The 22,143-nt window shown below is 41.0% G+C and overlaps 1 protein-coding gene across 3 annotated transcripts in view; it reads right to left on the minus strand.

Annotated features, from left to right (window-relative positions):
- The window catches only part of LOC143305423 (uncharacterized), a 50,412-nt gene that overhangs the window by 26,446 nt on the left and 1,823 nt on the right, over positions 1–22,143 (minus strand). The window contains exons 2-3 of one of the 3 annotated variants that reach the window (XM_076689000.1): positions 19,503–19,579; positions 1,994–9,852 (exon numbers count right to left, since the gene is read on the minus strand). In XM_076689000.1, the coding sequence (XP_076545115.1) occupies positions 8,244–9,836 (1,593 nt within the window). In that variant the 5' untranslated portion in view covers positions 9,837–9,852; positions 19,503–19,579 and the 3' untranslated portion in view covers positions 1,994–8,243. Of the gene's footprint in view, positions 1–543; positions 1,642–1,993; positions 9,853–19,502; positions 19,580–22,143 lie in introns of those variants that run through there. The other 2 variants (XM_076689001.1, XM_076689002.1) reach the window with 2 other exon arrangements.

The following is a 22,143-nucleotide window of genomic DNA, read 5'->3' on the forward strand; positions in this document are numbered from 1 at the left end:
TCATTCGATTTCTCATCCCTCAATTACTATAAATCCGAAGTTTGGTTGCCCTAGGGTGGGGGGGGGGGGGGGGGGGGGGGGGGGCTTTCGAAAATACGGCTATAAATAAGGAGAAATTCTGACAACTCGTTTGAGTTCGCTAATTAATTGTAGGTGAAACTGTACTCCTTGAATGTGAAACGACGTTACGTTAAACGTTTTTATTCTTCCTACATGTTTTTATTCTCCTTTTCTTACGAACATCGAGCAATGCAAAAGTGTCATAATTTTGTCTTCCAGTTAATCTCTAAGTTTTTACGTAAACAAATAATTGTTTTAACGATAGGTTTAATAAATCGGAAGACTTTTGTAACAAATTTCACATTTTTTGTTGTCCTAAAGATACCTAAGAAAATACAACTTTGATTAAAGATAAAGTTTCTTTATAAAAAATATTGGATGGAATTTTTTTTATTTTAATATGATTTAACTTGGAAGTGGAGATAGGTACGATATTAGGTTAAATAATGGGTAGTTTAAAGGAAATAATAATGTAAGATTTACCTTTCGATCGACGTTGAGGTTAACATGACAACCGAGCAAATAACCGATACGCTCTGGATATAATGCACCGACTTGCATAGAAACACGCCCATAGTCCACGTGTAAGAGAACAGCTTGGCTACCTGCGACAAATCGTTAACCATCTCGTTAGATTAAATAGTCCGAATACACTTTGCAAGCTCATTCACACGTTTCAAAGCAATTTTGCTAAGAAAAAAAAAATGACACGTGTCATATCCCTTGGATAAATTTTCAAATAATAACACAATAATAAGTATTCTATCATTCATGATTTCATTTCCTCACCTCTGTTATGATCCTCCCATTCATTTTTCAAGTCGTTCAAAACAGTGTTTCCAGAAAAACTACAAAACAATCGCAGGGAGAACAAAAAATCATAAGAACAAAGGGACGAATGTTGGAATGAAAGAAGAAAATCTCGGAAAATACAGGAAACGTTCCTCGGAGCTTTCGAATGGAAGAAAAAAAAGAACTTCGACGTTCCAGGCAAGAACGTGTTTAATCAAGCATCTTTGAGATGTAGGCAAAAAAGATGAATACGTTGTTGAAGTAGGATAAGCTGTTATAAGAGCACGCAGTCGATAAGAGTACGCACTGAAGCTAAAAGTGAAATAGTTTCGATATTGAAGCTAAGTTCAATCATATTTTTATTGACGTACGGTGTAGGTGTTTGTGCCAAAAAAGAATTAAAAAGTGTTCAAAAGCGGAAGAGCCAGGTAAAGAGTATAGCAGGATAAGATGGTCAAAAGTGCCCTTGAGCCGATTTTACTTAGCAATGCACCATTCGATAGCTTATCTCAAAAAACGCGAACGAACCGTGTCGTCGATCGCGATCCGCACTGTAGCAGTTCTTTTAAGCGACTAAATGTTACGCGTCGATCGCCCGAGAACCCTCGAACGAAAGGGGTGGTGAACGAAAAGTAGTTTTCGTTCTCTCTTACTTTCTTTATTCATCGTGAGCGGCGATGAGAAACCGTTAGGTTATTTATGACATGCATGTGCTAGAACCGATCCTAGTGAAAACTAACAAAGACCCTGCCTTGATTCGTACATATTTCGAGACATAGGCTATTCACGGTAGTCACTTGAGGTTATATAAGATAATTTTTAACAAAAAACAAATCCGACTTCGAAATGCACTAAAAAGTGTAAAATAATTTCTATTTCATTTATATCAATATTCCATAGCTATTAATAATATCTACTTAATTATTAAATAGGATACCAAATACATTTCAAAGTTTTCGGAGGCGGTGCAAAATTAAAAATACCCGAATATACGATGCTGCCAACAACGATTTGATTGCGGTATGGCAAACTTGGTAATTAATAAGTCGTAAGAAAAAAAATTCGAAACGTTATAGATACGGCAGGAAACATTCATAATTGCAACGATTGTATCCGAAGTTGGTAACACTTCTAATGTACATGTTTATTGTGTAACGTGAAATGTTATCACATGAACATGTTTAGAGTGGTATGGCGACATTGTCGTGGGAATATTTATCGATAGTCTGTAGTATCGATATGTCTCGAATATCAGTCGAGGACCTTTGTATCGGTGGTTGTAAATCAAGAGCGAAATTTAAACACCATCTGCGCGTACAGTTATATAAATAAACAAAGCTTAAATTGTAAACGTCTCGACGTGGGTGATCGAGCTGAGAGAAGGCCGGAAATCCAGAGAATGGAATAGTTTCACTTCGAAAATTCCTAAAAGACTAATTTATGATAGACCATATCCAATTCTGTTTTCGACCAAGTCACGAACGGTCCTTAAAAGTTACGAAGTCTTTTCCGATTCCAATATTTAAACAACAGTGATACCAGTTTTGTTTAATTCATTTTTGCGCCTTACAAGCAGGGTGCTTTAGCGCTCCACGGATACCTTACCCACGTTCTTCAAATCCTAGAAAATCCCTAAACACCAAAGCCCACACGGAACAACACGCGACATTTTTAATAACGTGTGTGATTCCTCTCTACAGCTTGCTTTGTACTTTGCGATCTTATAAATGGTGAACAGAAATATATGACGTACGATAACTGATAACCGATGATGATATGGTAAATATACACGATACAATGAAATTCCTATTATTTTTCAAAGAAAAAGTAATATGATCGCAAAGTAAGAAGCAAGCTTTAGAGGGGAATCACACACGTTATTAAAAATGCCCCTAGACCTACTGAGCTGTGCGAGTTAAGTATGGTCTTTCGTGAACTGCAGTATAGTTAATCCGCAATGGGTATTGTTGTATGACCAATTCACCACCAACAAAGATATCCTAATCCAAACATATTCTAGTCATAGTTCCAGCTCATCTAGCCTCCTGCACTTAGTTAGTCATCCTATTCCTTCCTTACTCATGTAGCTTATTCTCCCCAGTTATTCATCCTGCCCCTTGTACCTTGACCATCCGCTGACCCCCAGTTACCCTCGCTTACCATATATATAGATGTTCCCCAAAACATCTTGGTAGATTTTTCTGTAGTCAGTACTAGCGTGCGCTTCTTGCCGTTCAATAAACGTCTTGATTTTTAAAAGTGTTGTACCTGATTCCCCAACCCGGAATTCAACACAAATTTGGTGTCAGAAGTGGGATTGTTCTGACGGCTTTTCACTCAGTTGCATTTGGATATTCATTATCTCACTGAGGAGAAGGCGCTGATTTCTATCGGTTACATCGGAACAAGAAGAAAAGAAGAAAACTCGTCCCGAAGCTCAACAAACACAATTGGTCGTATCTTCTGGATTCTTCGTGTGTCCAGCACCACTGTGAGTTGCAGTCTTTCTTCGGAAGGAGGAAAACGTCTAAACGGTCGCATGGTAAATACTGAACTTCAGATATTCTCAACGTATTATTTTTCAATTTCCGACGTGTAATCCTATCCTCGTATTCAAAAATGTCCCTAAGTAACGAAGTTGATACAAACCTAGATTCCGCAATGAATATATCCTTAAACCATTTGATAAAACTGTTACCGAGGGAATTCGATTGTGACAGAACAAAACTACGTTCGTTTATTAAACAGGTAGACTCTGTTTTTGAATTAGCTAGTCCTTCGCAAAAACCGGTTCTCTTATTATTCGTAAAAAATAAAGTAGAGGGTAAAGCCCGAGACCAGATTGGTATTCATTGTAATCTCACCACTTGGGAGGAAGTCCCTGAATTATTGCTAAACTTATATCAGGATAAAAAATCTCTAGATCAACTCATGGAAGAATTAAATTCAATTCAACAAAATCGCAATGAAAACGTTTCACAATTTTATCAAAGATTAGAAGAACTCTAATCAAGAATTCTAGGAACTATTCACTCAACAGACTGTGAGGGTAATACATTGGCAGGGCGCGTAGCAATGATAAACGAAATGACTCTCAGTCGTTTCGTGTTTCATTCGCACCCACAAATATCCCAAATGTTGAAATATCGCGATTTCCCAAATATTAACAGCGCTCTCACGGCAGCTATGGCCGAGGAGAAAGCTTTGCGTCTGAGATACAATAACTTTCAGCATTGTAGAATTTGTAACAAGTCAAATCACAGCATTAATGACTGCTATTTAGGGAAACAAAGATCACCTCCTAGTAGAGCAATCAATTTTAATCAATCGAGTCAAAACAATGCATTAAATAATATAAAACAGTGTAGATATTGTAAAAATTTTGGTCACAATATAGAAGAATGTAAGAAACGGGAGTATAATAATTCTAGACAAAATAACGGACTCTATCGCCAGTCAAACTCCAACAATTTGCAAATAAATCGATAGCAACCAAATCCTAACAATTCATATCAACATCGATCAAATCCTAACAATTCTTATACATACCGAGGTCAACCAAATCCTAACAATTTTCGCATATATCGACAGAATCCAAATTCCTTTAATAATCATTCTCAAAATCCACGAGATATTAGATAACAAGAACAGAACCAATTCACTCCTAATGAGGTTGCGCCATATAATACCATCTCAAAAGATTCTCAAACTGGAAATTTTCGTCAGGTCCAATATCCACCAGAACCCCCGAATCCATTGGAAGAAGCAACGAAGGAATTCAATCTCATGAGTACACGATAAACTCTTCAAATTCATTTTTTAACCGACTTCGAAAAGGAGGAGGTTACTCAATTCGATCAGTATGTATTTTTTTTTTTGTGTGTGTTCACCGATTACTCCGAGATAGATGGACCAATTGGAACGAACCCTTTTGCATCTTGTAGGGTATGTCTTCCGATTGGTCCCATTAAAAAAAAATTTTTCATTTTTTCATTGTTATTGCAAAATACATGAAGTTTTTAATCTCAAGGTTGGACGATTTCAATAATCTTTTAATATGTTGTCGGGGGCATGATTCTGAACAACTTTTTTCTTATGCTTAATTAACGGAAAGCTTTAGTTTCCGAGATATTCGTGAAAAACTATTGTTACTACTACATTGAATTCTACGTATGCCTACGTGTCTCTACCGGTGTATGAGTCAGCATGCAGTCGCCGATTCTCTACTGTTTCTATATACATATGTATACTCTGCAAGGCATGTACCGATCGCGACGAAACCTTTCGCATTTAATAAGAGATATCTCCGCGATGATCCCACTTGCAAAAATGTACGGAACTTGTTAGCGTTGAAAACTATTGTTATAATTAACCAATAAGAACGGTAAACCACCTTACGGCATCCTACAAATACTGCTCGTTCCACTAAAAAGTGTGAAATAAAATAATTTTTAACAAAACATACAACCGACTTCGAAATGCACTAAAAAGTATGAAATAATTTCTACTTCATTTATACAAATACCCAACAGCTATTAATAAAACCTATTTACTCGTTAAATCGTATACTAAATACATTTCAACCTTTTCGGAGGCGGCGCAAAATTAATAATACCCGATGATGCCAATAACGATTTGATAGGTTGCTGACGCCTGAACTAGGATCTTCCTAGTAGAAGAAAGTTTTTAATTTTGTGCTATATTAACGTAGGTACGCCAAAAGATTTTTTCTTATTTAATAAAGAGCGTCAACTTAAATCTTAAATTCTATTTCAATTTTTAGACTTCGATACCGTAACACTAACCACTGATCATATTACTCTCCATTAAATTCCCCTTACGGTGTATCGAATTAATTGGAAAAAGAAAAACTTTATTGCGTCAGATAATCAAATTACTAATTACGCTCGTAGATTCGACCGCAATACTACACATTAATTATAATTATTACTTCAACAGTATTCTCCACAGATAAATAACAGTTGTTTAGCCCGACGTTCTAACAGAGATCTATTTAATAATTCTTATTTTTGGGCGATGAGAAAAGGTATCGCTGCCACCAGTTCTGACCGCGTATGACGCGGTAACGTCCTCTACGGTCAGAACAAAAATTAAAAGACGGGAAATTTAGATAGTAATAATTTCCGTTGGGTTCGTCAGCGCTCTGGGTCCCATACGGGTCCCTCTTTGAAACCTTGTATTGTTATGCGTGGATTTAAAATGGTAAAGGTGGTTGAAAGAAAATGATTAAACTGGTTAGTGTGCAAAAGAAAATAAATTTTAATTCAAAATTGTCTATTGGATAGTGAAGCTAACAGAAACTGAATTTAAAATGACTATTGAATGAATACTAATAAATTCTATTAAATACTGATAATTCAAATTAGAACAATACTGGTTAACAAGGGTAAAGATGCTTAACCTATTTTATAACGTGATTTGACCAGAAAGGCGCTTTTCCTTTGATTCGCAATGTGAGATTCCAATATAATTTAAACGGATTGGTAGTTGAAAATTTAATGTTTGACGACTGACTCGACTAGATAGAAAATGAAAAGTTGGCGGTGTCAATCCGCAAGGAAACGACCTGAATGAACGGACTCTCACAACCCTCGAAAGGGCTTTACAGGCCGTCCCTGATAAAGTTCTGAAGTCGAAACAATCGTCTCACAAAAATAGTGATAGTAGAAAATGCAAATATATCCAAAATGTATATTATATAATTCGGTACCTGAACGTAAAAACAGGACGATCTAAAATGAAGAGACTCTCATAACCCGAAGGCTTAATAGATCGCCCGTTTTGCCTTGTTGAAAATCAATTATAATGCACGACAAATTAGTACTGAACAGGCTTACCGTGAGAATGTAGAGTATAATATACGATAAAATCGTTTATAAATGCGCTGGTAGATCGTTGAAAATCGCTGTAGTATCTGGAACACCAAGAAAGGTTGAGAGATCTGTGGCGGCACTACACTTGTCGCGCGCCCGGTGGTCGTTTATCGCAAAATTTAATAGACGAAACACAAGACGATTACGCTCTTCGAAATAATATAATAGTAACGCGAGTAAATTTAATACGGAAATTACGCGAGCAAACGAGTTAAAAGGAAAGAGAAAAGATAGAAATTTAGAAGTGTGAAAAGGCTTTACGTGTGCGTCTCAGAATTATTGAACAATAAATTTGCAAGTAATTGAATCAATCATTCGTAGTACCATTGCGCACGGATAATGAAACCGATGATCGCGTGGTTTCTTAATTAACAATCGGCTTGTTCATAATCATTTGTTCGCAGAGAAATCGATCAACAATATGAATTGCGCCGGTACGCTCGATATAAGGCATTCGGTGTTCGATTGCTATTTTTCAATAACGACAGGTTTCCATTATTAATCGAATATTCGTTATTACATTTGCGACGTAGTTGCTTCGAGAACGTTCTCGCCATTCGAAAATTACCGTTAGGTTTTCGGTTTCAGGCAAATTTTCGGAATTCGATACAAAGACTTTTATTGCCCCGTACGACCCTTTGCCTCTAAACAGTCCTCGAACGCTTGCTAACGTTTGCCTGCAAGGGTTCTCATTCCTCGCTCTCGCATTCATACAAATTTTCAACAAGCTAGATTGCTTTGCGTTCTCATTCCAGCAATCAATTCATACACGCGATCGGGTTAGGGACCGACTGGCGCCCACGCGTGAAAAAGAGGAGAGTATCGATGTTAATTTTGGCAATAACGTAATCTTTACGTTTTGCGCAGTTAGCCTGAGGAGACCCCTACAATGCGAAGCACTGGCTAACCGCGCCGCGAACGGTGTTTATGATACCTCTCCTCGGTCGAAGCCGAGTTTTTCTATCACATGTTTCTGTTACTACGCAGTTGAGCACGACGATAGCTTCAAGGAGGGGTTTTAACTAAGAAAAGAATTGAGAAGTATGAGAAGAATGAAAGGATAGAAAAGACAAAAGTAGAATAATTATAAGCTCAAACTTTTCCCTGTGCATTTCCCACATGAAGAAGTCTCTCACAACCCGAAGGCTTGATGGGAAAGCACAGAGTCAAGGAGAAGTTAAAGAGAGGTGCAGAAGTAATTCGCCCTCCCCACGCCCCTTACACGAGGAGACTCCTACAACCCGAGGGCTTGATAAGGGAACGTGAGGCGGACTTTGTAAAATTTTTTCGGACGTGACAAATCCTCCCCCCTTAAAACTATCGCCGCCCTCGGCGATATGGAAGTTGAGCGTATTGCTCACGCGATGCGTTGGGATGCGCTCAACGCAGGATAGGATCGAAGACGCGATCGTAGATAATCTGGACTATCAAACTACCGCGGACCTGCGCTCGACGATTCACGCCCGTCCCGCCGACCCAGAGCCGCAATATCGCCTGTCATCCTTGGCCTCGCACTATGTTGGTAATTCCTCTGAGGGTGCGCTCGGTGATCCCCAAACATCCCTCCATATTGAGGGCCACCAGGTTTGGGCACCCTTGTGCGGCCGTGCACGCGTCTTCGTCCGTGACACCTAACGAGTCTCGGCAATTTACCTCCTCCAAGGTAGAGATGTTCCCCAGTACCTGCGCTCCCACCGTGGGATGCAGGTTATTGATGGCAAGTCGCCGGAGTGCCGTCAATCTCTCCAAAGGCTCCAACGCAAATTGCCCTCGTATATTGGAGCATCCCGAGAGGTTTAGATCTGTTAATTGGGCTAGGTGCTCCCCAATGTGGATGACGAATCCGTTGCCCACCCAGCCACAGAACATCGTGCTGAGGTTCTTGAGGTTCTTAAAGGCCTCCGGGATACTGGTCGCGGCCTCCGCCGGGCCTATTTGAAGGACCAAGAAATGAAGGGGTTGGTCTGGTGGCACCTCGAAGTCGTCATCGTCGGCCGCCGGTTCTGGTGCTGGTACGAAATTGATGTCGCAAATACTAAGTTCCTCGAGGGTGGAATGTAGAGCGGTATTCGCGATTAGAGCATGAAGCGGCTCTTCGGTGGTTATGGCGGTACACTGCGCGAGCTCTAAGTCGACGAGCGAGCGCGCGGCTCGCAGGAAAGCCGCCACAGGTGCTGGAGACAGTGATTCGCACCTCTTCACACGCAGACTCCGGAGCGCCGGCGTCAATCGCGGCAACGACGCCCCCACGAACGCCGTGCCCGTGGCACCGAAGCGTTCGAGTCGCGTCGCAGCCGCAAACAACGCCGACAACTCCGGGTCCACGCTGCCCAAGCATGATCCCAATTCTAATTCCCGCAACGAGTTCGCTGACGCGATTAAATCACGCACCGCTGATGGACGCAGTAAGGTCCCGGTTAAATCGATTTTCACTAGATTCGGGCAATGCCGAACCACTATTCCCAGCACCTGGGGCCGCAATCTTCCTACGACCCTTCCGTCGTCGAGTCGCAGGTCCGTGATATAAACGCCCAGGCGACGCACTGCCCAGTTCAGCATCTCGGTCGTAATCCTCCTACTTTCCCAGGCCTGCGGCCATCGCCAGTCAGTAAGGTCCAGTCGGTTGGTTCCAGCGTAGGAGGCCATGGAGCCCATTCTCCATGCTCGACTCACGCATTCCATGCGCGCTCGGTCCGCGAATGGAAGTAGGCGCGCAATCCTGGTGATAGCCTCTATCGGAAGCGGAGGTGATGGTCTAGGCTCCCATCCGGGGAACGGCACAGCCCCGTCCCTGGGGCGTAGGAGTTTGGCCTCATGCCATGGGTCGGCAAGGGCAGCCCTGATCCTCCGTTTATGAAAGATTGGCTGGGTGTTCTTAACCCACGCGATTGCCTCTGCTGCTAGCGTGGCTTGCGGGAAGGTGACGTATCCCTGCGTCCCCGTTGATTTCCGTGCCACTACAGCATGCTCCGGCCGAAACTCTTTGAAAAGCTTGAGCAGCTCCTTGGTCTTAGTGAACGGCGGTATACGGGTGACGAAGACTATTCGCCCCTCGTTCTCCTCCTTGGTGTTCCGGTAACGGGATGCCATGATGCAGTTGATGATCCTAGATTAATTCAAATACAATGAAACAACGCATATTTACGTACAGAAATTCGAATTGAATACGTGTGCTTTTCTCGGTATTTTCCTGTAATAAGTACAATAGGTGTTAAATATATAAATAAATACGCAGTGCGCCAGTCGGCCCCCCTTTGAGGAGTAAAGTGCCCCCTTCGTCGAACAATATTACCGATTATGAAGGCCAACCGCTGCACTCAATCTTTCTTGGTTCCTACGAACTTTAATTTGTCTACATGTTTCATAAAAATGTTGCCTGTCCCGTCTTCCAGCACGACATTATTTCTAGCTGTAAAATCTACTATCTTATAAGGGCCATGATACCTTTTGCCAAACTTGCCTTTACGCGGCTCGACCAGGACGTATGCCACGTCCCCTACCTGCCCTTTAAATGGACGAGCTTTCGCATCGTAATAGGTTTTCGAGCAGACCTTTGCACGATCTAAATTACTAGAAGCGATTTCGCGCATTTCGTGCAATCTGTCATTTAAGTCCCGAACGTACCCGGTGTACGTGAGTAAATCGTCGCTCGCAGGGAACGAGGTCGGTGCGCGTGTACGTTTACCGTACACCAGTTCGAAAGGTGTAAATTTCGTTCCCTCGTGCACCGAGGTATTGTATGCAAACATTGCGAACGGTACCAGCCTATCCCAATCGTCAAAGTCCCCCAAATAATGTGTAATATAATCTACCAGAACCGCGTGACTTCGTTCTAAAGAACCATTAGTTTGGGGATGGTATCCAGATGTGGTGAGATGGTGAATACCAAACATCTGTGCTATAGCAGATATTACTTTATTTAAGAAGCTTGTCCCTCGATCGGACAAGATTAGTTTTGGGGCACCGAATTGCAGGATAAGATTGGTGACCAGCGCGTGAGCGACTGTTTCAGCCTTAATATTAGGAAGTGGTACTGCGATGCAAAATTTGGTCAATCCATCTTGAATAGTTAGAATATGTTTGTTACCTTCCGGAGTGGTAGGGAGCGGACCCACCGTGTCAATGGAAACCTTCGCGAAGGGTTCCGCGGGTGTATCGGTGATTACCATTGGTTCGCGGGTCTTGTGTCTCGAGATCTTACGCGTTTGACAGCTCGGACAATTACTTATGTACGTTTCGATATCTTTCTTCATATTAGGCCAATAAAATCTCTCGCGGATACGGCGGTATGTTTTAGTTATTCCCTTATGCCCGACTATTAAGCTATCGTGTAATTCGGAAATAATGCGTGATCTTAATTCCGCAGGTGGTAGTTGAACACGGCCATAACATAAGGTTACTGAGATGTTAGCATTTCGGAATGTTTCTCGTAAGGCACTAGTTAACGTATGCTGCGGTAACGTTTCCGTGAGATCGTCGACTCTTGAGATTCGAAATGAGTTAATCTTTAATTCAAATAATTTTTGTTTTAGATTCCTCAAGAGTACGCGTAACCTGGTTATTGGCAGGTCATCCTTCGCGTTATCTTTCGCGACGAGGCTGAATATTCGGTGTTTACCGCGCTTTGTAACGAGTATGTTCCCTATCTTTAATTCCGCGTCCGTGAATTTATTGAGTTAATCGCGCCAAGATCCGTTAATAATTTATTCGTTGGTGTAAGATAGCGGTCACGACTGATAAAATGTACATAATTGTCACGATAATACGTAAGGTTCTCGGAAGCGAACTGTACAACCCTTGGAGGTTTGACTTCCCGGTCTTCCGGTGTTTCTAAGCTCGACGTATCGGTCAAAACGTCAAAGTCAATGGCAATTGGCGGAGTTTTCATTGGCACGGAAGGCTCCTCCCGCATTTCCTCAGGTTTACGTTTGAAAATCGATGGTTTATGTGGAGTTGACAATGCGATGGGTGGTGTAGATGGTAAGATTGTAGGTAACTGTGATTGGTGAGATGGTCGGTAAACTATTGTATCTGTAAAATTATCTGTTAGTTTGGATAATCCATCTAGCGTTTGATGTAACTCATCAACATCAGTATCGTCGCTTTCGTCTAACTGTTCTGGTCGCTCGTGATCCGACTGTACGTCGAAATACTCTTGACTGGTGTTACTAGAGAACGGTATTTTATATATTTCCTCGTCAGGCCGAGCGCATCCGGAACCCGGGGTCTGAGGAGCTCCTACAACTCGGTTACCCGAGCTGAACCCCAAGCTCGGAAGTACGCTCCACCTGCGTAGGAAAATCGGCGGTTCCGACTCGGTATCGGAATCCGAACCTGAGCTTCCAGAATCATCGGACGAACCTGACGTAGGTGTATTAGATGTTACCACGATAGATGGTTTTTGGTATGGAACAGTTAAAGTTGCTGGCTGATCAGCTGATCGATGTCTTGTACGCGTAGCGATTGCATCTGGGTCTATTATCCTCGGTTTAGGATTCGATTTGGATCCTGGTGGTCGGCCTCGCCCCCTGCGAACGACGTCTCCCGACGGTTCGGAATCAGACGAGCGCGGTGACCCGGATATCGGCATAATGTTTGCCGATTGCAAAGCACGTTTCGCTCTCTTAGCTTTTATTGAATTCGAAACGCGCAAAAATCGTTCTATCAACGTTACTATCGAGCATGGTTCACGCCGCGTTTCTTCGCTCGATGATGTGAGCGTAAATTCATCTGAGCCGTTTAATTCCGCTTCAATGACCGGATTTCGCGATAAAGCGTCCGCGTTGACGTTGTCTTTCCCGGCTTTGTGAACGAAATCGTAATCATAGTCTCGTAGTTTTAATCTCCACCGGACCAAACGTTGACCGGGATCTTTGATGGAATTGATCCAACGCAATGGTTCGTGGTCGCTGACCAATGTAAATTTCCGGCCATACAAATACGGTCTAAAATGTAAAATGGAATACAGAACCGCGAGGCATTCCTTCTCTGTTGTGAAATAGTTCCGTTCCGGTTTCGTTAGAGTTCGCGACAAATAAGCGACAGGTAAGTCATGTCCGTTGACTTCTTGACTCAAAACTGCTCCGATAGCATAATCCGACGCGTCGGTCGTAAGCGTAAATGGTTTTTCGAAATTTGGATACTGTAGGATCGGTGCTCTACATAACGCTTTCCTTAACGCGATGAAACTGCGTTTTTGCTCTTTTCCCCAAATAAATTCTGTGTTCTTCTTCAAGAGATCGGACAAGGGTTTTGACAACTCCGCGAAATTATGTATAAAACGTCGGTAGTAACCGGCTAGGCCTAAGAATTGGCGTATTATTTCGCGTTCCGCGGTCGCGGGAAGTTCTTAACCGCGCTTATCTTTTTCGGATCGGGGCGTACGCCCTTACGACCGATTATGTGCCCGAGGTACGCGACTTCCCTTCTCAGAAATTCGCATTTGTCCGGCTGGAGGGTCAATCCGGCATCGGCCAAGCGCGTAAAAAGGCGCCGAACCTTCTTGCCATGTTCCTCCAGCGTACGCGCAAAAATAACGATATCATCTAAATATACAAACAATTCTGTACCCTGTAAACCACGGAGTGTACTATTCATTAAACGCTGGAAAGTTGCCGGTGCATTTTTTAACCCTTCGGGCATTCGTACATATTCATAATGCCCAGTCGGCGTGCTGAATGCCGTTTTATGACGATCCTTGGGATCGGTTTCAATTTGTTGGAAACCACTAGCTAAATCAAATACGGAAAAGTATTGGGCACTGCCAATGAGGTCTAGAATCTCAGTCATGTTTGGCAATGGATATGCGTCACCGATTGTTTTCTCGTTCAGTTTTCGAAAATCGATTACCATTCTCCACCTGGGATTGCCCTTGGAATCCGGTTTCTTAGGGACAATCCACAGGGGAGAATTATATGGAGAGTTTGACGGAACAATGATTCCACTTTCTAATTTTGTCAAGATCTGACGCTCGATTTCCTCTTTATGAATAGGCGGAAATCGATATTGGCGCGTGTTTATCGGAATTTCATCTACCGTCGGAATATTATGTTTAATAAACGAGGTAGCCTCTAATTTATCCATGGGGAGATGAAATCTTTCGGGGTATTCCTCAACTATTTCTTCTACGTGCCTGCGTTCTTCTACGTTTAAATGTCCTAGCCGTAGTTTGTCTAACACTTCGGAGACTCGATCCCATGAATTCGTGCTTGTATTTTTACGATCTGAACCCGACGACTCGTCTGATTCCTCGGGAAAACAATGGTAGTCAAATGGTACTAATTCCTGTGGTGGTACCTTTAGCTCAAGGTCACGCTCTAATGTATTAATGGCGAGTACGTCGCATACGCCCTGGTCATTTACCGATACGGCTGCCGACGAACAGGCCGCCCACGGTTTCTAATAAGGGCAAGTACCCTTCTTACAAGACGTTATTTACCACGTCAATCGCGATCAGCTGTTTAGAGCGCGCTTTAATGATGTAGGTGCGCGGTTCTAAAGCTTTGCGGTCTGAAAAGTCTAATGATCTTTCGTCTACGAATCTATGCGATCTTATAGGATCTGTTCGCGTGACTAGAGTGTTATGAGCAAATGAAATTTCAGCCCGTTCCTGACGTAAATATTCTTGACCCAAAATACCGTCTGTTCTCAGTGGAAAATTAGATCGTACGACGTGGAAGCGCACGGGGTTCCCCTGTATGCGTAATGTCGAAGTACCTATTGTACGGTCTTTCTGCGGGGTTATCCCTGATATTATCGTGGCCTCGTACGTCGCGATTGGCAGATCATTGCGTAATAGATTTAATTTAATTAAATTAATTTCCGCCCCAGTGTCTACTAGAAAGTTCGCGGATCCTGTTTCTAGGTCATCCGATGAGAGCTTAACGATCGGCGTATCACGTTTATACTCGAAGGCTAGAATCTTTTCTGGAACTGAACTTTTTGATTTGAGTGACGCTCGGGAGGTGATTGACTCGTCGTCGCGTCGGTGCGGCGAGTCCTGTCCAAGTTTAAATTTCCGAAATTTGATAACGGTGATGGTGATCTACGGGACGAGCTGGAAGGTCCCGCTACCGGCTCCTCCAATGACGGAGAGCGTGGTCTATAATCACTTTTAAACCGCGATTTCTCGCCCGACGGTGTCTCCGGGGTTGGCGAACGCGAAGAGGCGTTCGGTCGCGCGTCCGATGCGCTCGCATGACGGCAGCATTTACAATGATGCGTCCGCCGCACAGTGGGACAAAACGGCTTTCGGCGATCAAAAGTCGATTTTCGTGTATTCGAAAATTGAAAAACTATTTACATACATCGATAGAGAATAAACTGTAGTTTAACGTGGTGTAATCCGTTTTTTCATATTTGCTTTCGTTTTGCCGTGGTTCGCACTCAAAGTCAGTAGAAATTTGTCAAAACGAAACGCTGATGATATTATCCGTAACTTCAATGTACGATTCTAATAACTTTTACTCGGAAAGATAAAATTCAAATGAATTACAAAGTTTAGTAGATTAGTATAGATTCTATTCAGTGCATAAAATAAGTTAAAATGTTAACAACTTTTTAAATAATAGGATCTGATTGAAACGAAATACATTTAACTAAAATCTCAACTTTGCGTTTGAGTTTTAAAAAATGTGCACATTTGTGCAGGGTGTGATTACTACTGTAGTAAAGAGTGAACCTTCCTCTATCAGAATCAGAAAAAAACGGCTGCCCCAACCTGCCACTGCTCAAAAAAATAGCGATTGAAATAAATTACACCCATCTTGGCCGCAGCGCACGATGATGGAAAAGCAGTACCAGATACGATTATTATCCAGTTAACTGCATTCAACGTGTATATTCGTCATCTAAAACTTTATTTCGGCCTTGCAATATGCCATAATAAATTTTCATAATTGTCGAAACTATTTTCACGAATGATTTGGTATAGATCATAATAAATATAAATAAATATATTATAATAACACATGTCTTGTCATTTTTTAATTATTATATCCGTTTTCATTATAGTTATTAACAGTTTTAAGTTAAATTTTTGGTAAATAACATAAACTATGTCTAACAAGTGAAGGATATTGAACGCGTTACAGTTTATACGTGAATATCTTGACACCCTGTAGTTCAATATGATTTATATTAATACAACTTAAGTATTATGATGTAGGCAAAAACTTCCCAAAATTTCATTAAAATATTTCCAATAGAACCGAAGTTACAGAATTTTGATCGCCAAAAGCAGTTTTGTCCCACTGTGCGCCGTACAAAGCCGAGTATCCACCTGTATCAAACGCCCGTATCGTATCACCGTTCCGAACCTTTTGAATAGGCAGACGTTGCCTCGTTGCATGCCTCGGCGTGCTACGGCTCGGACAATATTTCTTCGTTTCTTGAAAGAAACTCCTATAGGCGAGAAGTTTCGATTTCCTGCATGCTGTTTCTTTATTGTAATTGTCCTAACCATATCGTGTTTGGTATCATTTTAATCAGAAAAACGTCACAAATATCTTGGTAAAAGTTTTATAAGAAAAAAATGAAAAATAACAAAGTTCAGTCATTGCATTAGTATTATCTCACTGATATATCCGATTCCAGATCATATTATCTCGAGCCTCAAGTGTCATGTTTCCACTTGACATAGCATTTCGGGCCTTCGCCTGGGTATGTTGTTTTTACGTTTCAAGTGGTCTCCGAACCTATCCTTTGAACAGCAAGAAATCGACAATTTTCGGATCGGCCCGTTCCTTCACCTCCGTATCACAGCCCAATAGAACTTTCGATACTCGGCAACGGAAAAATCTCTGCAAAATTAACATTGTCCTTTCTCAATAATCACAGAAGTTCTTATTAACATTGCTCTTTTATGTACAGCGTATCACCGAAGATAATTGATCTGTTTAAATATATTTAGACGATAAAATTTGTCTAAATTAAATTAGATTAAGTTCATAAATAATTTCATCGATTTTGAAATGAATCCAATAATACCGCAAGATTTCAAATAAATTGAAACCCAAGTGACGGCACGAAACGCTATGTCAAGTGCAAATGCATAAACCTTTCCTTCGATGCAACGGCAAAGAATCGACAAATTTTTCGGATGGGTCCGTTGCCTCCGTTCCTTTGGAACGGCACGCAGCAAAACGAAACTCCTCGCCTGTAGTGGCCCAGTCCTATTGCCGAACCGTTTCTATCAAGAAACGAAGAAATATTGTCCGAGCCGTAGCACGCTGTGGCATGCAACGAGGCAACGTCTGCCTATTCAAAAGGGTTCGGAACGGTGATACGATACGGGCGTTGGATACAGGTGGATACTCGGCTCAAGAGCATCTCGCGTTTCGGTGTCGAAGGCTCGGACAGGGCTCGGAGCCCGATTAAACTCTCGAGTCGGTGGTGGTCTAACCGGCGAATTAGTCTCGTTCCTTACCGGAGAGTAGGTCTCGTATCGTGGATAAGTACGGACAAAATTTCTCTCGGGACTATAGCCCTCGTATCGCGGCCTATAGTCGCGGTCTCCGTATTCGCGTCGGTAACCCGAGTCATAATCTGAACGACGCGATTCATGCGACATTGTCGGCCGATTTCGATATCTAGTCTGTACGCGGTCTGCAATTTCGACGGCCTCAGTTAGTGTTTTTGGATTGCGCGCGTCCACTGCTCGCGCAATATCGTCCGGCAATCCCCAGATAAATGACTCTAACGCTGTTGCACGGACTGGATCCATCATCTGAGCATAGCTAGATCCGGATTTTAACTTAATCAAGTCCTCCATTCCCGCAAGCAAAACTCTGATTCGGTCGTGAAACGCGTATACTGACTCATCGCGTTTCATCCTAATATTCGCGATTTGTTGATAATAATCGTGGAATGTCTTTTCCGGCGTGAATCGTTTCTTTAAGTGTCTTATTAAATCAGAGAGTACCATAAACCTAATTCCCTGCACGCTATCACGCGCCTCCCCCCTTAACGAGCCGAAGGAAGACCGTTCTACTTGACATGGGCAGGCTGTCTGAATGATATTGTACTTCCGCGATGAAGTCTCTTAAACGGATGTTACGACTATCGAAAATCGGTACATAATGTGCGGCCTGCTGTACGGCGAAGCTTTCAATCACCGTGGTGGAAAGATCGTCGTCATCGTCGCGGGCCGTCAGCGAGGTGCTTCCGCTAGCACCCGCGTTAATCGGCGGATCAGGCATATTGCAAATGTTCGTAATTCAATTCAAAAATGTAAATGAGAAAATACACACAAAAATATCAATCAGAAAAAATATACACAGATAATATTCAAAATTCGGTAGCACACCGTATTCAATACGAAAATGTGCGATAATTGTTCGTTCTAGTTTATCGAAATAGAATAATCAATTGATAATTAACTGAATGAGCTCAAAATAAATTAACAGAAACACAAAATAAATAACAAACAAGAAAAATAAATAGGAACAAATAAATAACGGAAAAAAAATGAATAACAGAAAACAAAATAAATAGAAATAAATAAATTAAATAAGAAATAACTATAACAAAATAAATATAACAAAATAATAAATATAACAATTAAATAGGTGGTTAACAAAATTGATTGTAAGCAAGAAATTAAACTTTGGTAGCGAACAATTATCGCAAAACACACAAAAATATATAAATCATATAACAAAATACACAAATATCCACAATTTGCAATAATATGATAATATACGACAAATGTGGCAAAAGGGGTGTCCAGTATACGAAAATCCCGGTTTTTGCCTCAATTGCAAATCAAAGGTTCTAGCAAGAATTAATGGAAATTTTAAAGAAAATGCAATTTCCAACACAATTCTCAATGAGCGAGCACTGAATCATCCCACCGCTGCCACCAAAAATTTGTTACGTTGCGCGTTGCGAGAGCGCGCAACGTAAAAGAAAACTTAATAATTCTTATTTTTGGGCGATGAGAAAGAGTATCGCTGCCACCAGTTCTGACCGCATATGACGCGGTAACGTCCTCTACGGTCAGAACAAAAATTAAAAGACGGGAAATTTAGATAGTAATAATTTCCGTTGGGTTCGTCATCGCTCTGGGTCCCATACGGGTCCCTCCTTGAAACCTTGTGTTGGTATGCGTGGATTTGAAATGGTAAAGGTGGTTGAAAGAAAATGATTAAACTGCTTAGTGTGCAAAAGAAAATAAATTTTAATTCAAAATTGTCTATTGGATAGTGAAGCTAACAGAAACTGAATTTAAAATGACTATTGAATGAATACTAATAAATTCTATTAAATACTGATAATTCAAATCAGAACAATACTGGTTAACAAGGGTAAAGATGCTTAACCTACTTCATAACGTGATTTGACCAGAAAGGCGCTTTTCCTTTGATTCGCAATGTGAGATTCCAATATAATTTAAACGGATTGGTAGTTGAAAATTTAATGTTTGACGATTGACTCGACTAGATAGAAAATGAAAAGTTGGCGGTGTCAATCCGCAAGGAAACGACCTGAATGAAGTGACTCTCACAACCCTCGAAAGGGCTTTACAGGCCGTCCCTGATAAAGTTCTGAAGTCGAAACAATCGTCTCACAAAAATAGTGATAGTAGAAAATGCAAATATATCCAAAATGTATATTATATAATTCGGTACCTGAACGTAAAAACAGGACGATCTAAAATGAAGAGACTCTCATAACCCGAAGGCTTAATAGATCGCCCGTTTTGCCTTGTTGAAAATCAATTATAATTCACGACAAATTAGTACTGAACAGGCTTACCGTGAGAATGTAGAGTATAATATACGATAAAATCGTTTATAAATGCGCTGGTAGATCGTTGAAAATCGCTGTAGTATCTGGAACACCAAGAAAGGTTGAGAGATCTGTGGCGGCACTACACTTGTCGCGCGCCCGGTGGTCGTTTATCGCAAAATTTAATAGACGAAACACAAGACGATTACGCTCTTCGAAATAATATAATAGTAACGCGAGTAAATTTAATACGGAAATTACGCGAGCAAACGAGTTAAAAGGAAAGAGAAAAGATAGAAATTTAGAAGTGTGAAAAGGCTTTACGTGTGCGTCTCAGAATTATTGAACAATAAATTTGCAAGTAATTGAATCAATCATTCGTAGTACCATTGCGCACGGATAATGAAACCGTGGTTTCTTAATTAACAATCGGCTTGTTCATAATCATTTGTTCGCAGAGAAATCGATCAACAATATGAATTGCGCCGGTACGCTCGATATAAGGCATTCGGTGTTCGATTGCTATTTTTCAATAACGACAGGTTTCCATTATTAATCGAATATTCGTTATTACATTTGCGACGTAGTTGCTTCGAGAACGTTCTCGCCATTCGAAAATTACCGTTAGGTTTTCGGTTTCAGGCAAATTCTCGGAATTCGATACAAAGACTTTTATTGCCCCGTACGACCCTTTGCCTCTAAACAGTCCTCGAACGCTTGCTAACGTTTGCCTGCAAGGGTTCTCATTCCTCGCTCTCGCATTCATACAAATTTTCAACAAGCTAGATTGCTTTGCGTTCTCATTCCAGCAATCAATTCATACACGCGATCGGGTTAGGGACCGACTGGCGCCCACGCGTGAAAAAGAGGAGAGTATCGATGTTAATTTCGGCATTAACGTAATCTTTGCGTTTTGCGCAGTTAGCCTGAGGAGACCCCTACAATGCGAAGCACTGGCTAACCGCGCCGCGAACGGTGTTTATGATACCTCTCCTCGGTCGAAGCCGAGTTTTTCTATCACATGTTTCTGTTACTACGCAGTTGAGCACGACGATAGCTTCAAGGAGGGGTTTTAACTAAGAAAAGAATTGAGAAGTATGAGAAGAATGAAAGGATAGAAAAGACAAAAGTAGAATAATTATAAGCTCAAACTTTTTCCTGTGCATTTCCCACATGAAGAAGTCTCTCACAACCCGAAGGCTTGATGGGAAAGCACAGAGTCAAGGAGAAGTTAAAGAGAGGTGCAGAAGTAATTCGCCCTCCCCACGCCCCTTACACGAGGAGACTCCTACAACCCGAAGGCTTGATAAGGGAACGTGAGGCGGACTTTGTAAAATTTTTTCGGACGTGACATATTATTATGACAATGCGTATTTTCAGATGAAAAGAATAATTCTTGGAGAATCCTCCTGTTTATTTTCGATATATCTTGTAGAATCAGAGTTGTGATACATATTTTGAATAAAATGAAAATATTACATAATCAGAAATAATTTTTTCTTCAAATGAAAATTTATTTATAGATATTTGAATAAAAATTATATCAAATAGCGAACAATTTCCAATTTAAAAACATTTTTACATAAAATGAAGTTTTTTCAAATAACTAATTGAATTTTTGATTACTTGAATAAATAATTTATTTCTTATGTTACGTTGCGACGTACGCGGTCGACGTGACGGCGCAACGTAAAAAGAAAAGAAAAACAAAATTAGAATTGGTTAATTATAATATCATTGATTCTTTCCTTAATTTTTACGCGATGGAAAAGGTATTACTATCACCAGTCCGAAACACGTATGACAATGTGCCTGCACATCCTCTGTGTTTAGAACAAAATTTAAAAGACGGAAAAGAAGATGTTACTTTCCGTTGGGTTCGTCAGTGCTCTGGTCCCGTACGGGTCCATCCTTGTAACTGTATGACGTTGATAAGCGTGTTTTATGTTGTGTGAAGGTGTTTGAGTTTGAAATAAATTGAAACCGGTTAAAGGCTGAAACTGTGTATAATTCAAAAACTATTGAAGCTAACAGTGATAGACTTCGAACAAAATGTAACAGATGTTTGACTGACAAGTAAATCTACGGAAGTGTCACTCTCCGATTTTTATGAAATTTGGATTTGTTATAATACATGAAAAACTAAGGGTCACGTATTTTTTTTTAGCGGCGGAAAAACATATTTAGAGAGTGAAACGACCCCTCAAAATGGGGGCTAAAATGGAAAGATTGCGATATCTTTGAGACCAGTGAAGCGATTTTGATGATTTTTGGTATGAAAGTATCTTTCGATAGAAGACGAAAATCGGCCTAGGTATGTTGGAAGGGGAATGAAAATTAGGGGGTGAACTACCCCTAATGTGACCAATTTCTTGTTGTAAAAAATCAGTTTTGATCTGATCGAAGTAAAATCTATTAAAACTTCAAGAGGAAAGCTAATTAAGGAACACGTATTTTTTTTTTTTTTTTTCATATAAATATTTGCAGGGTAAATAACTCCTAAATCGCCGCGCTCGTTTGGCATTACGCATGAATCACTTTGTGAAACTATATTTTTTAACTGTTTGAAATTATTAATATATTGGTTTTTTAAGTCACTGAATCCGAATCTGAAATCAGATCTTCAAATTCAATATGACGGTTCCACTATGGCGGACGAAAACTCGAA

This window comes from Osmia lignaria, chromosome 7, assembly GCF_051020975.1.
Source record: "Osmia lignaria lignaria isolate PbOS001 chromosome 7, iyOsmLign1, whole genome shotgun sequence".
Lineage (NCBI taxonomy): Eukaryota > Metazoa > Arthropoda > Insecta > Hymenoptera > Megachilidae > Osmia > Osmia lignaria.